General features: G+C 39.0%; 1 protein-coding gene across 5 annotated transcripts in view; it reads right to left on the reverse strand.

Annotated features, from left to right (window-relative positions):
* The window catches only part of ANK3 (ankyrin 3), a 345846-nt gene that overhangs the window by 140180 nt on the left and 190201 nt on the right, over positions 1 to 15465 (reverse strand). For all 5 annotated transcript variants that reach the window (XM_069864352.1, XM_069864356.1, XM_069864355.1 and 2 more), the window contains 3 exons: positions 2665 to 2766; positions 2100 to 2198; positions 1621 to 1719 (listed from right to left, as the gene is read on the reverse strand). In XM_069864352.1, the coding sequence (XP_069720453.1) occupies positions 1621 to 1719; positions 2100 to 2198; positions 2665 to 2766 (300 nt within the window). The remainder of the gene's footprint in view (positions 1 to 1620; positions 1720 to 2099; positions 2199 to 2664; positions 2767 to 15465) is intronic.

Raw genomic sequence — 15465 nt, forward strand, 5'->3', positions numbered from 1 at the left:
CTAAATCATAAGCAGAAAAGATCCTTTCAAAGCCATCTTAATTTCTTAAAAACGAAAACCACCTGAAATATTTCTTCTCTGTTTTACTTCTTAATAGTCATGAAAGATTTTACTTAAAACTACTTTTTGTGGCTGCTGTTGTTCTCTTTAAATTCAAAATTATATGATGCCTGGAACCAAATATTGCTGTATCTAGCTAGTATAAAAGAGTAAGAAAGGAGAACTGAATAGCTTATTTTCTTTGTCCAGGTGAAGGAAATACAGATCACAAAAAAATAACATTCTTGAAATAGATTCTATTAAACATTTTGTTCGTATTACTTGAAAGATCATTTTTTAAAAAGCATGTTTCTTTAAAATGTATATTTTTAAATCCCCCCTTTTAAAAAACATTTTCTATCATGCCCACACCTTTGTAATACAGAATAATGGCAATACTGGGCCAGATGACAAGACTGTCTCTTAAACTGATCCAAATTCTACGGAACTGCCTGCCAGCCCCTGAGCAGGGAGAACAGGAATGGAGAAGGCATGCAAGGACACCCCCACCCCCAGCACAGCCACTCAGCTTTCAACTATCTGTGATTTATGCATTTTTTGAGCCTTAGTTTTTCTCTGCTTCATTTTGCTGCTTTGCTCTTAGCACCAGCAATGATTTCTCTTACTTCATATTTTCTATAATTGACCTAAATATTCATTCAAAGGACTTGACCGAACTCAAAAGCTCTGCATATGCTTGCGGTACCTCCTTGCACAAGGAAAAAGGATGAGGTCAATTAAGCCTGAAACACTAACTGATGTGAAACAGGATCCCTTTCATTTCAACAAATTCTCTCCCACTCTCCTGTTCTACCAGTATCTCTTCTGACACTGTAACAATTAGCAGCTCTTAGGACACTGGAGGGTAGATCTAAGGCTGAAGGGTAAATTCATTACTGTGCTGCCTGTTACACAGCCACTTCTAAAAGTCTACAAACACTCCTGGATATGTCTCTACTTTCTTCATCTCCAGGGGTGTGCAACTGTGTGGCTTCTGGACAACTACAAACAGACATACAGACACATCTCTGTGCTTTCTCTGCTGATGAATGATGTGGGCAACTCAGAATTAATCCCAACTCATCATTCATATCTCATGTGGGAAAAGACCTGAACACAATCTGACATTCCACTGTGCTATCATTTCCAAGGGGGAAAACAAGACTCACTAGGTCCATGGTACATTCTGACTACCAGGCGAGGAGTAGAACAGATACAGGAGTGCTGTAAGCATCTAAGTTTCAGTAGTACATTAAGTTACAAGGTGGGAATAAACTCAGCACTACACTCACTAAAGTGTCCGCTTCACTAATAAAACGGCAGCTGCATGCTTAAACTTTGTCCCTGCAGCTGCTGTCAGTTACTTGTAGGGGTGCCAAAAAAAGTATATTTTTTTTAATGTTAGTAGGATTACGTTCATCTTATTGACTCTATCAAGCTGTGCTTTCAAGGGCCAGCATAAATATAATGAGATCTACCAAACATATTTACTGATATTACAGTTTATATAGGGACAAAGATTTTAATACCAGAAAAGTTTCTGATAGTAAAAAAATTAAAAATGGAGAAACATTACTTTACCTGAGACTGTGCATTGACATTGGCCCGATTTGTAACCAAGACTTTCACTACTTCTGCTTGTCCAGCGAGGGATGCTATGTGCAATGCTGTGTTTCCTTTCTGAAAGCAGACACAGTAATATTTGAGAAGAGTACAAAACTGGAGCTTAAATACATGACAATACTATCAAGAACACGTTCCACTTCATAGCATTTCTTGCAATAAAATACTCTTACTGAGTATTTCTAGTGGATACATTATTCTTGAAGACATGGACGGAAACCAAGAAAGAAATCTACAATTTTTTCAGTAAATCCCATCCCTAGTAACCTGTGACATTTACTATAATCCAAAAGGTTTCTATTAAACAACTACTGAGATGGCTTCACCAGTGGAAAATTTGCAATTACTGCTACAGTAACATCTCTAATCACTTGGTGGAAACTTTGTGCCCAGACCATCAGTGTGAACAAGAGAACAATTAGATAGGCCTGACTAACCTTTGTTGCTGCATCCACACTGGCACCTCGCTGTATCAGTTCAGAAACAACTTCCACATGCCCTTCTTTGGAAGCGAGATGGAGAGCGTTCAACCCATTCTGATTAAAAAGGAGAAGGAAATAAAGAAAAGCAATGGAAAAGATTGGCAAAGTTTTCCCAGTGTCACAAGCAGCATACCAAGAGACAAATTATTATATCCCAGTGAGAGGACTGCTTACGAAAATTATTCTTATGTAAACTTTACAGGAACTAGATCATGAGGAAAGAGTATTAGAGTCAGGACACATCAGCTCTGGGGCCTCAAGTTCTGTGTGCTGTCCCATGATCTGATGTAATACAAACGGAATGAAAGATAATGTTAAATAGCACAACATTGTCCAAGTGGAAGTGAAATGATATCTTGGTAAGGGTAAAAATCAAATTTTTAATTGGATAAAATACATAAACATCGCTTATAAAACCCCACAGCATTTATCACTGACACGAGGAGCAAATATAAAGATAGATTCCAGAAACAGTGAGAAAGGTATTTATCTAGCAAATTTGATCAAAATATTCTTCAACCTGATTTGAAATGTTGATGTCCACTCCACTTTTTAAGTAGTCGAGAGCCTTTTCCAAGTTGCCAGCTCGTGCCGCTCTAAGGTAACTTGCATTTGTGTCAGACTGCAAGAAAAAAGGAGAAGTCTCATTAGAAATTACAACACAGTATAAAAATATATTCCCTTGGCAAACAACATATTGTACATACAGCTAACTAGACACAAAAGAATCCCAAACTGCCTTAACAAATATGGGTCAAATCCTGCCCTCCTTGCTTATGCAAACTCCCTCTGGTGTAAATAGCCTGTCTGCCTGACTAGGCAGAACAAGATTTGACTTTATATATAAACGTGAATTATGCAGCACTGTCTAACATGCAAGGCTAGTAGCCAGGGACACATCTGGTACCCAGCATGGAAGATAAACATGGTAAGGCTCAGGATAGGACTCCATGGAAACCACTCTGCTCTTTCCAAAAGCATCACACCACCTTTTGATGTCCAAGCTGAACAGACCTGAGCAGTACTGTGAGCTCTCACACAATATTTTAAAGAATACAAAACAGTCTTGAAGGACAGAACTACCTGAATGAAAGAACACGGATCTACAAATTAAAACATTTACAATCCTCCCCGGTTTTATGGAACATTTTATTTACAATATCTGTGCACAATCAGTGAAGTAATTCAGACATCAGCTTGAATGTAAGGATGGCAGAAAGGATGGTTAAGTCATGAAAGAGATCACTGAAAGTAATTCCTGTCCCCGGAGGGTTTTTACAACAAGTTATGCAAATATCCACTGTGGATGGTTTAGATAATGCTGATCGTGCCTCGGAGCAAGAAGAGTGATCTGGGTTAACTTTCAAGAGGGACAAATCATATAATCCTTGATTTTATACATGCCATGGCTTCCCTTGCATCTTGTGCAGTCAACACATTTTTTGTGCCCTCTTCTCCATTAGTATTGCAGGAATTGTCTTTTTTTTTTTTCTTCCTTAATCAGTATCATTTCACCATAGGCTTACATCACTACAACTCTCAATGCTTTATTATCCTTTAAGGTTCTATTAATAGAACTGCAACAATCACTGTTAGAGAAAAAATTACAGGCAGTAGCTGCTGAGAGAAATATAAAAAACCCTGGCACCAAAACTCAGTTACTTATGCAGTGCACAAATAATTTTTTTTTCATACCCTGGTTTCTGGATTTTCTATAGACTTTTCTCCTCTCCTGTCAATGCAGCCACTGCAAGGTGGATTTTTTGTTCAAGCGTTGCTTCAAGCCCATCTGAAGTCACCTTCATGTGCAGAATGAAGTGATTTTGGGCATAATGACAGCAAAATATTAAGTAGGTGTGGAACCTACTTTCTTCTTTGTACCAGTACAAGCTACAAAACCATTTTAGCAGTGTGATGCTTTCAATACAAGCACTGTTTTCCAAGGAAAGAACCAATACTTATGGACTCTTCATTTTCTCCCAAGTTTTGAACACAAATGGCTTTCCCCTTTGTGATGGTGAGTTACTGGCTTTCAACCATCCATGCTCTTAATCGTTATTTTCCAAGTACGCCACACTACTCATTACAAATCAACTTCTGCAATGTGCTTCCAACAAAACAGCCCCCAAATATTAATAGTTAATTAGGCTCTACCAAAACCAAGGAGCTGCTATAAATTACATGGTCAGAACTGTAAAGACTATGGGGAAAACCGGCTGCCTCGGAAGATCATCTGAGCTGTGCAATGCAGATTATTGCAGCAGACAGGTCATATTCTCAGTGCTTAGCAACAGCAGCCACTGGGGTAAAAAACAGGTCAGCATTTTATCAGCATTACCAAAGGTATGAGGGAGGACTTAATAGACCGGGAGCCTTTTTTGTCACTGTGTAATGGCATGTCTATTTGGCACAGTCAGCAGGTGGATGACAATTAACATCAGCTGTTTACAGCTGCTTCTGGGTGGGGAAGGGATGCACCAGAGAAGCTTGCTATGGAAAATCAGTTCCCGCCAGTCACATTAACGCATGCCAGACAAGAAACAAAGCTCATACTCAGAAACATCTAAATCTTTCTATTTGCTCAAACAAAATGGAGGTGGTGGGGGGCAGAAGGAGTGATAAATATCTGATATTCACATTACTAGCTAACTGCTGTTTCAGTGTAGAGGGAGAGCAATGCCTCTGTCTCTTAAGGGCTTCTCTTGGAAGCACTTGCTTCTAACAGGAGGAAGGACACAGGTTAGGTCACGCTTCCAGCCTGGGGATTTATAAAAATGCTTCAAATCAAGGTAGCTCAGGTGATGCACAAATCTGTTCCTAAAATCCCTCAAGCAAACAGCATGCTCTCCTTTGCCAATCACCACTCAAAACTCACTCCTTTCGCTCAAACTGTCCCGAAACGTCACTGACTCCAGCAGCCAAATGATGAGGTGGGCAGGGTATGGGACACAATGTCCAGCTCACCCATAAGCCTGGACCCTCCCTGCTTAGACAGGGACAGGCCCCCAGCACAAGGGGCCCCGTATAGAAAAAGCAGCACCAACATGTGCAGGCATCACAAAGACAACTAGGAAGCACCCAGAGAAGCTGCCATTTAGCAGCGTGCCGAGGATAACACAAACTCCCCCACACTTCAGCTGATCTGAGCTGGCACTTCCAGTTTCCACCTTGCTGGTTTCCAGTTACTTGACGTGATGTGAGCTAGTGTGTGAAACTGCATGAGCAGCATTAGCAGCCAGGGTGTAACACATCCCTCTGCTCTAACTACAGGGAAAACCTTTTTTTCTGACCTTGGCTAAAGCTCCCAAGCCCTCAGGCTGGTTAACTCGCCCTTTCTGGGGCACCATGCACAGAAGTTTTGAGATTTGCACAGAGGGATAACAGACTGACGTTGTACAACTGTGCAAAACATTCAACAGGGCTTCTGGGATTCTCTCCATCCGTTGTGGTTTCTGCCACAAGCAGAAATGAGCAATAACATTGAGAGAAAAGAGACCCAACATCTTTGGAAACCAAAAGCAATTCCAGCCTCTCTACAAGCTGCATTGCCAGCTTCACCTTTCCTTCTGACTAAGGCGTTACTTCAGACCTGCTCAGGTAGGGAATAAACTTTCAAGCTCTTTCTACCATGCAAAATGCCTTGAATACCCTTGTTTTTAAGACTCCACTTCCAAACACAAAACTGTCAGTGAACACTAACCAAGTTTTAAAAAGTTAAGTATAGGGGTGAATAAAAAATGATCAAAAATATCAAACAGCTTTCACCTTTCTGAACCTAAAATCTTGTCAAATTTGCTTTTCTATTTTAAGCCTAAATTATTCTTTAAAAATACAATAGAGAAGAAAAATGTCATTTCCAATTGGCACTGTTTTGTTTAAAACAACGCCCCCTGAAGTCCCCAAAAGAGCCTGTAATTGCCTCTGTATTGCACAGACAGGGTCAGCATCAGAGCCTAAGCTCAAATCACTTAAGGATTTAAAAGATAAAACAAGTGCAACAATAATGTTAATTAATATTTTTCTGGATTGCCATCACGTCTGCAAGCCCCCATCAAAAACTGATCAAGGACCTGTTATATTAAATGCATTAAAAACACAGTAGGGGGGAAAAGGATTTTAGGTTTCCAGCCATCATTCAGGACACCCACACAGGTAAGTCCTCCCTCTGTGGGAACTGTTCTCGATATAGCCATTTCCACCTTTCGTGCTGGTTGGAGTCCAAAAGATGAACCCCACACAGACAGCGTGTGTACAGGACATTCCCTTAACAGACTAATAAACATTTGCTCCAGTAATAATTATTTAAGCCTCAGTGTTCCTGAGACTGGCATTCTGTATGATAGCAACATATTCAGATCCCTTTCTTTCTTTCTTTGTTGTTGTAATCAATTCCAACATGAAATGAAGATGAAAACTGGTTTTTGATCCTCCACTGTCTTGACAAATAGGAATTGAACAACAGGCATGGGACATACACCAAACTACCCTGAATTTCAGATGTTCTTGCAGTCAGGCACAAAGACTGCAGATCCTTCTGCGCCTTTGCACAGATCCCTGTTGTTAGGCTGTGTCCCTCAAGCCTTTCCCTGCTCCCTTCTTGTGCTCCCTGAGGATGCTATCTCTTTCATGTCTATATCCAGACTCAAATTAAAAATCAAGATTCTTAAACGTGTTTTAATTCTGGGAGAGACAGACCTCAGACCCCGTGCACAGCATTTAGTTCTGGAATGGCTACTGAGACAATATTTAACAAACAGTGGATTTTATGAGAGTACCACTACTAATGCGTGCATAATATCAAGCTTTTTCTTCACAGATGGGATGACTTCTCCCCTCACCTCCCCATACTTTCTTGGGAGAAGAAGGGGCTATTCCTACTTTTAAGAAATTTGTAAATGCAGATGATTAGCTAACGAACACCATTATGCTATAAAAATTCAATTCTCTACTGTAGAGCATGCTGATGAGCTTGCAGATTGCAGCCTGTCTGCAACTCACAACAGGTTTTCCACTCTGGAGGCTCATTTAAACAGCCTTCATCCCAGAGACATCTCTGGAAAGCACTGATGCTGAATAAGTCTCGCTGGTAACAGTGCTTTGTTTCCCAGCCCTTCTTTACCCTAAGGTCCTCTAGTCCTGCCACATGAGAGGGATGATAGAGCTGTGATGTGCAGGGGTAAGACCTGAGGACCGTTTCCTCATTTTCAGGAAAAGCTATTTGAGTTAAAAACTCTTAAGTCACTTGGATATTATCTTAAGCCTCCATTTTAAAACAGAAAATGCTGATGCTGACTCACACTAACAAATATACGTTCACTATCTTCTTCTCCAAGTACTTCCAGTGCAGTAAGAGACTATTAGGCATGAGTAAAGACTCATTTTGCATTGAGTGTCAGCCCAGGGTCTAGCCTGGCTTTTCTATGAGACTATATAGGGTCCTCTCAGAAAATACAGAATATGTATTATTTAGTGACCCCTCAAAAGTGCAAAGCCATTATTTTCAATGTGCACAGTCCCCCTCCCAAACTCATGGTATTTGTATTATGCTCATCTCTCTTTCCTTTGTGTTCTGCTTACAGTGGCTTCTTTTTCAGATTAAAAATCCAGTCTTTTTATCACATTGGGAGCAGGGTTTTGTTTTTCACTCCATCTTTAACAGTAGCTGTTGTGAAAGGAAACCCCCAGCAGGTTCCCTTTGTGCGGGAGCAGGATGCATTCTGGCTTGAGTCCCAATGAAAAGATGCTAACCATGCCTAACATTTGTTGTGGGGGGAGGCAATGACCTCATTTTTAAGGGATGAACTTAGGTTACTTCCATTTGGAAATGTGCTCAACAAAACTAGTCTTGCAGCAGCATGAGATGATCTGAGGAAACAGATGACAACATTTTTGCTTATTTTGATAAGGGTGGGCTTACTGCAACCGATGGCTTTGGTGGTCATTGATATTTCTTAGATTTTCCTCCTGTTGTTTTAGGACTTTACTGCAATCAAATATGTGACGCTCACTTGGTAAGGGATGAAATTTTATTTCAAATAAACTATTACAACAGCAACATCTGAACAATGTGAAATAAACCAGTCATATAATTTTCCTAGGGAGACTTTTCATCCATCCTTCAAGCTGCTATAACTTTCTTATGTCCCTACTACCTCATAACTAAATCTGTATTATAAATTTCACTTCTATCTTCTTTATTAGAAAGGGGGATGATTGCACTGGATGAGATGGTGATGTTTGTGCAAACAACTACTGCTCTACTCATGCTTTACATGCCATACATCATAGTGTTTTCTTCTGATAAGAATGTTAGCCTGAGGCCAAGTGCTATCTGCAGTTCTGCTGTTAATTATCCTTCAGAGAGATGCCTTTGGGATCACAGCCCTAAACACAACCACAGGGCAACAGGAAAAGCTCCATTCCTACTGACTGACAATTCAAAGGAAGCTAGGGAAGGCAAGCTATTTTGAATATGATTGCAGAATGAGAAATGATTTAATTATTGGTTGAAAACAAAACAAATCCCTCTAATTGTCTGCCCTACTAATCATCAACTTTCTTTGATCATATTATTGTATCATGCATGATAAAACAGTCAAAAATATTATACTATTTGCAATGTCCCCATAACTGGCCCCATTCCAACTATGTAACTACAATTTCCACTAAGTAAAAACTACACTTATTTCAGGCTGTGTGAAACCCCTCTTCTTGGTCACACCAGTGGAGATTAAAACACCTTATATTTCTGCAACAATTCTATGTGAATCTATAATAAACTGTATTTACAAAAGCTGAGATTCTATAGCTGTACAGCAGTCACTCTTAACATGCTTGTAGAGAAAATAAAATATTTCCTGAAAATCACACATTTAAGCAGTTCAAAACAGAGTGGAAAAAGCATTTTAGATGCAATTCCTTCTTTCTAGAAATCCTTGACCAAACCAAGAAAACATCCAAGCAAAGAAATAATCCTCTTTCCTTTCTGGAACACAAGACAAAGTAAGTCTCTGATGTGAAGGTTTAGCATATACCATTTTCAAGATCACTTGTACCAACCTACCTATTAAAGTCTGTCCTGGCAAAATGTTGAACCTGCGCTCACTGTTATAGCTGAAAATGGAAAACTCATATTGGAGTGGAAGATGGCTGAATAGGAGCCAAAGCCTGAGATGTTAAGGCTGGTACATACAAGAACATTTCACAGCTTCCAGTACAAGAGGTGTTTATTGCTGCCTTTAACAGCATCAAGAAGTCTACAGTGACTTGTTTGCTTACAATGGCATCTCCTGCGAAGCTATGATGCAGCTTTCTCACTGTATAAGTTGCTTCGATTTTGTGCATGCAATCTTCTCCAGCAGACTATAAATCTAGTCAATCCTGTGAACTGCAATTCAACTAGTCCTGCCCTGGGTGTCTTTAAATGCCCGAATGACTGTTTCCAAAGAAGGTTCAAGCACAATATAGAAATGAAAAGCAGCTGTCATTCTTTTGATTTTCCAGGAAGAGCAAAGGGGGTTGTGATTTCCAAGACACAAAAGACACATACAGAGTTAGATGGGAAACCCTTGCCTAACATTCACATTTTAACATGTATAACATGTTGAACATAACAGCCAAATTGAAAATTTCCCTAAAAGCTGTAATACCCATATTACTTACTTGTCGCCACAGACATACAACCATCAGAGAGCAATTTAACTACAATTCTAACAAAATTACCACCTGACAACCCAACAGGAAATGTTTGAACTGAGGTCAAACCCATCCCACTGGGTCAATGTTCAGATAGAAGGCGAGAGCTATGCTACTTCCAGTACTTCTTGCCAGTCTGCACAGATACGATTCTGAGATTCTTAAATATGTGTTTGATGTGTCAGCTTCACCTGAAGAATTAATGAAAACAACTACTGATATGAATGCATTAAATTAGTAACACCAAAAGCAAGATCTTAATTTTCCAGGACTACAAAGTCAATGTACATCTGCATGACACACAGTGTTTCTAGGTATGCATGAACAACATATCACAAGAATTATTTTCTTTTAATGGGAAAAAAAGATCCCTTTAATACTGACTTTTCAGCTATCAGACTGTCCTGTATGAAAAGACAATGATAAGGTAAATTGGGCACATATGCTGTTCAAGATCCCAAAACTAGTAAAATCGCTGCTTTCATCAGTGAATCACTGTACTGCATTAGAACTACACAATCAGGCAAAGAACCAGGCCTTTCGTGACCAACTCACATGTATTATCAATGAAAAGGATCCAATACATCTGAGGGCAAAAGATGTGCACATCTAAAACTCAAGATTCATTCTCCAGGCTGACAGTCTCAACTTCTAGAAGTTTATTCCAAACTCTTGGAGAAACGGAGCCTGTAATGACTCATCTCTCACTCTCTAAAGTTTTCCTATCATACACTTAGAAGTGAAAAAATAAATCACTGGCTTTCATAACTGCTACCACAGTCACAAAGAGCTAGAGAAGGGCTGGATGTGCTTGGAGGGTTTCTTCTTATGTTTATATTCACCTGAAGATAATAACTCTCTTACATGTCAAGCTAGATGAGATGCCATTGATCTCCTCCCTGCTATTTCTCTCTCAGAAACCAACTACCCAATGAGCATGGAGATAATTTCAGCACATCTTAGGCTCAAATTTAAAGCCATTTCCATGCTACAGTCATATTCTTCAGATCACTGCATGAATTATGTGTCAGTCCACCTCCTGTTCTCTGTATGCATCTGATTTTAGAATCAGGAACCAGAAAGGGGAGGGGGAAAAAAAAATCAGCAACCTGCTTCAAAACATTTTTGAAGTGTATTTATTTGTCTATAATTTCAGATGGGAAAATAGTATAAACCTAAACCAGATAATATTGCGTGTTTTGGGGAAAAGATATTGTATTCACTCAAAACAAGCTTACTACAAAAATATTATGTAAATATGCTTCAATTAGATGTGGTCTAGTGGAAATTACTGGTAATAAAATGCAACAAACTTTATGTCAGTGGAAGTGTAATGCACCTAAACATTCACTAAAAATAAAGTAGTAAACAAGCCCTAGGAAGTACAGATGAGCTATATAACCTCTTCTGTAGCTAGACAACCTTGTAAGAGCTTTCAATACAGAGAATTCAGAAGTTTCCTGATCTCTTTAAGCCTTTTCAATCTGTACCTGCTTCTGAATGCATCTCTCACTCAAAATGAAAATAATTCTGCCTTGGGAGTATGATTAAACTGAAAGATTATTTGATGATAACTATTCATAAGGTGGCAAAAATATATGCAGAAACATACTAATTCACACTGCAAGTACTGCAAATCTAACATGTCATTTAAGTTTACACTTTTGAAGGCTTCAGAGGCATTTGAATGGCTAGTTTTAAAGCTAGACAGTAAAGTTTTACATTTTTGGACACATTATTCAGGATTCTAACAGGAACTACAAACCTTTATCAGTTTATAAGTTTATAGCAGGGATTATGACCTCTATTAGAAGCAAAGAACCTCTTCCAGTTCACACACCTGAACAACTTGTTGAAGAGAGTCTCTGGCTGGAAAAGCCCACACATAGCTCGTGGGACAGATGCAGAATCTGAAAGGTCAGTGGAAATTATCTAAAGAGCTTTCAGGTACTAAGAGGACTCCTGGGGCAAGATTTGCAACACAGCCACACATCTGGTAATGGTCAGTTCTGCAGGGCTGGAGAGAGGCATCAGGTGAGCCTTGCAACAGCAGTTTACCTTAAGGACAGCTTGTAAAACTTATGGAACAATCTGTCCTAACACCTCTTTGCAGAGCTGTTGTGAAATAGACACAACAAGAAAGAATCAACAGAATGAATAAACCAAAGAATTAAAACATCTCCCTAGGTAGTTTTGTTTTTTTCAGGAGGAGAAAAAACCGAGCTAGCGCTTCCCAAACTCATTAGGGCGATTTCAGACAGGAGTTAACAGCTTTCAAACACAGGAGCTGAGTAAGCAGCCTGCCAGGAGAGAGCTTTAATCTTGTTCTGGAGATGTATAAAACCTACTGGGGAATATAATCTGTGAATCTTCTACGCTGTGTTGTCTTTGCTATATTCTTCTACAGGAGGTGAATTTCCCCATCATCATAACCTGCTCCATCTTGTCTTCCATTTGATTCCACTATCATAGATATGACCCAATACTTCCAGATCCAGTCTGTAATCCTACTATAGACCACAAAGGCAACGTGGAGCAAACCAGAGCAGGTGTTACACACACTGCTGTTTGTTACTGTTAGAAATACTGAGGAAAACTTGTCATCTTTCTCATGGATGTGATGCCGGCACCAGCACTGCACAGAGCAGTGCCGCTGGACACCAGAGAGCCACTATCCTCCACATTTCCCAGCACCCCCTTCCTCCTCCTCCTCCCTTATGAAACACTGACATTCACTGTTGCAAATTTGTGCAATGGCATAGAAAGTTCTCTGATAGCATTTGTTGGGGCTGTCTGGATGAAATGGTGTACGCAGCAGATGCAAATTAGTTTACAAGTGTTTTGTTCCTCATTCCATGTTCCAGGTTTGAGGATCAGCTTAGATTCCAACAGGAAAACTGCTTTTCTCAACCCAAGCAAAAACTACAAATCAGAGCCCTGCATTTGTTGTCAAGCGTTTTAAACTCAAATCAAGTTGCGGTTCTAAATACAGGATTCTGTTCTGAAGCAAAAGGGGCAAGGGTTAGGGCCAGGATTTACAAGTACAAACAGGATGAAATCAGTAACAATAAGAACAGTCTTAGCTGTATGGGATCTCTGAGATGAACACAGGGGAAAGAGAAAACAACTCAGTTTTATACTTAAAATGAGAAAGAATTACCAAAGTAACAGCTAAATCACTGCAGATTAAACAGTGCCATTTTTGAACGGTCATTTCTCAGTTACAGAACAGAACTAATATTTTTCTGGCATTCAAAGCCACTGTGCACTCACTACAGAGTCAGAATTCTGTAGAAGAATCATGATGATCTGAACTTCTCAGGAGGGACTTCTTATTTTTCGACAAAAGTCAAAACAGAACTATTTGAACGTTTTACTTCACCTTAACCAGACTTCACAGTTGATTTTCATCTGAAAATCATCACTGTTTCTTAGCATCAGAATGAAGTATGTCTGGAAAACACATCATACTCAATCAAAGAAAATAATGAATTAACACTTTCCAAATTAGGCTGAGAGACTTTACTTTTACTGGCTTAATAAACACAGATTTCAAATTAGTTTTTAGTTCAACCCTTAAGGTGAAGATCAGTTTATTACACACTTATAAATTGTGGCCAACAATTCTGCTTATGAGCCCTATTTGATGGTAGAATAGGCCATCACTGTACAATGTTAAATAAAATATCACTTCTGAATAGCAAATCTACAGGATAAACGTGCAAGGTAGAGCTTGTTTCTTCCTTACATCTAGAACACGCATGGCAACCAATAGGAGATTAACATATACACATGGAATGAAAACCGTATTTACCATTATCAACATCAGCAAGAAAAAAGTACAAAACAAATATATACTGTACCCCTTCTCCATCGCTCAACTCCATTTCAAATAGCTACTACACCTTCAATAAACAACATATATGCTAACAGAGACACCGGTTTCTATGCGACTTCTAACAAAACTCTGTAAAGCAAGAGTAAATACCGTTCTGTTGCAACACAGAAGGGCAGAGCGTATCACAGACCAGAACATTGCCACAGCTCAAGGGCAGAGAAATTTTCAGTTCGCTCTACTCTCCAAACTGTTGAACACAGAAACCAGCAGGACTGCAATGCATCAAGTTCTGTACCACCAGGGCTAATATATAAAGCATCAGCAAAGATGTTTATCACTCTGAACACTGATAATACGCTGCTAAAAAAACAGGAGAGAGTAAATTATATTCTGAGGACTTATATCAAAGTTTAACCAAGTACCATAAAACATTTGAATCTAACAAACCCTCCTCCTACATGAAATTTCTTCATAAAGAAAATCTCCCAAATTAATGTTTGCATAGATTTGACATTAGTGGTGTAAATGAATTTATAAAGAAGAATAGCATCACATGAAAATAATCAGAGTTTCAGAGATGTTTTTTTTAACAGGGAACAACAAACTACTCCTGTGTTGACAGTAAGTAAACAACAACACACACATTTAAGAAAACTCACTGCAGTATTTTTTTTAGAACACAAAGCTATTGCTGACATGAAAATTTGCTAGTAAACTGTTGGGTGCTACCACTGGTAAAATCTCTGACTAAAAAAATGCTGCCATTAATTGACACTTCCACAAAACTTGGCACTCATCAATATTAATAACACAATATCACACTTTCCTGGGAATCCAGTATTTTAATTTTGCAGTAAAGCAGCCTGGAGAAAAAGAAAAACTTGCTGGTTTTTATCTGATGTGAATAACTTAGGCTATTGAAGAACCTCAGAGCCTAGTTCATAGAGTTGCGGGTATGTCATTTCATAGCAGCTTACTCACCTGAGGAGTTTTTTAATCACATAGAGAGCACTGGGACTACACCTGAGAGTAAGTGATACGGGTGCCTCCTTACGGGTCACGCCTAGCATGGTACCAGCACTACAGCAGGGTCCTTTTGAAGTTTAATTGATCTATGGATTGTCAGTATAAGAGGTGTGTTATTTAATAAATACACCTTAAAAGCATAGATTTGAGTTAAGGTTTTTAAAATATGCAAGATTTGCTTAAACATTTCGGTGAAGAAAATTATTATGTATATCTCAGTTAATTAAGGCCCTGATCACACATTAGAAAACATTTCTGTAATTTTAATCAGCGTCTTCTACAAAGTGTCCTGAACAGTATGTAGCCACGGGTAGGGAGAGAAAACAAATAATTCCATATACCATTTGACTGCCACCTCAGCCTTTACCGTAATCCAACTTTCAGAACACAAAACACACCAAACAAGCAAAAACATACCTCTTCCTACATCCAGCTTTGTCTCATACAATCAAAGACTTAAAACACTAATACAAGAAACTTGATACGCAGATTTCACTATTTCAGAATCCACAAATGCTTACTTGTTCTGGAAAGCATTCTCCCTCTTCCACTGCCATTTTCTGTGGCCAGATATGAAACCTGATGACTCAATTAGTTAACACTTCGGACACTGCACCATTGCTAAAAATAGCAGCTCCAGGAAGTGGCTTTCTTTTCTTTTTTTTGTTCTTTTTTTTTTTTCTTAAAAAAAAAAAAGATAACTAAGCACAGTCACTTGTTAGACTTCCCTTGGCTATTTAAATGGCAAAGGACAAGTGATTG

Source organism: Phaenicophaeus curvirostris, chromosome 9, assembly GCF_032191515.1.
Source record: "Phaenicophaeus curvirostris isolate KB17595 chromosome 9, BPBGC_Pcur_1.0, whole genome shotgun sequence".
NCBI lineage: Eukaryota > Metazoa > Chordata > Aves > Cuculiformes > Cuculidae > Phaenicophaeus > Phaenicophaeus curvirostris.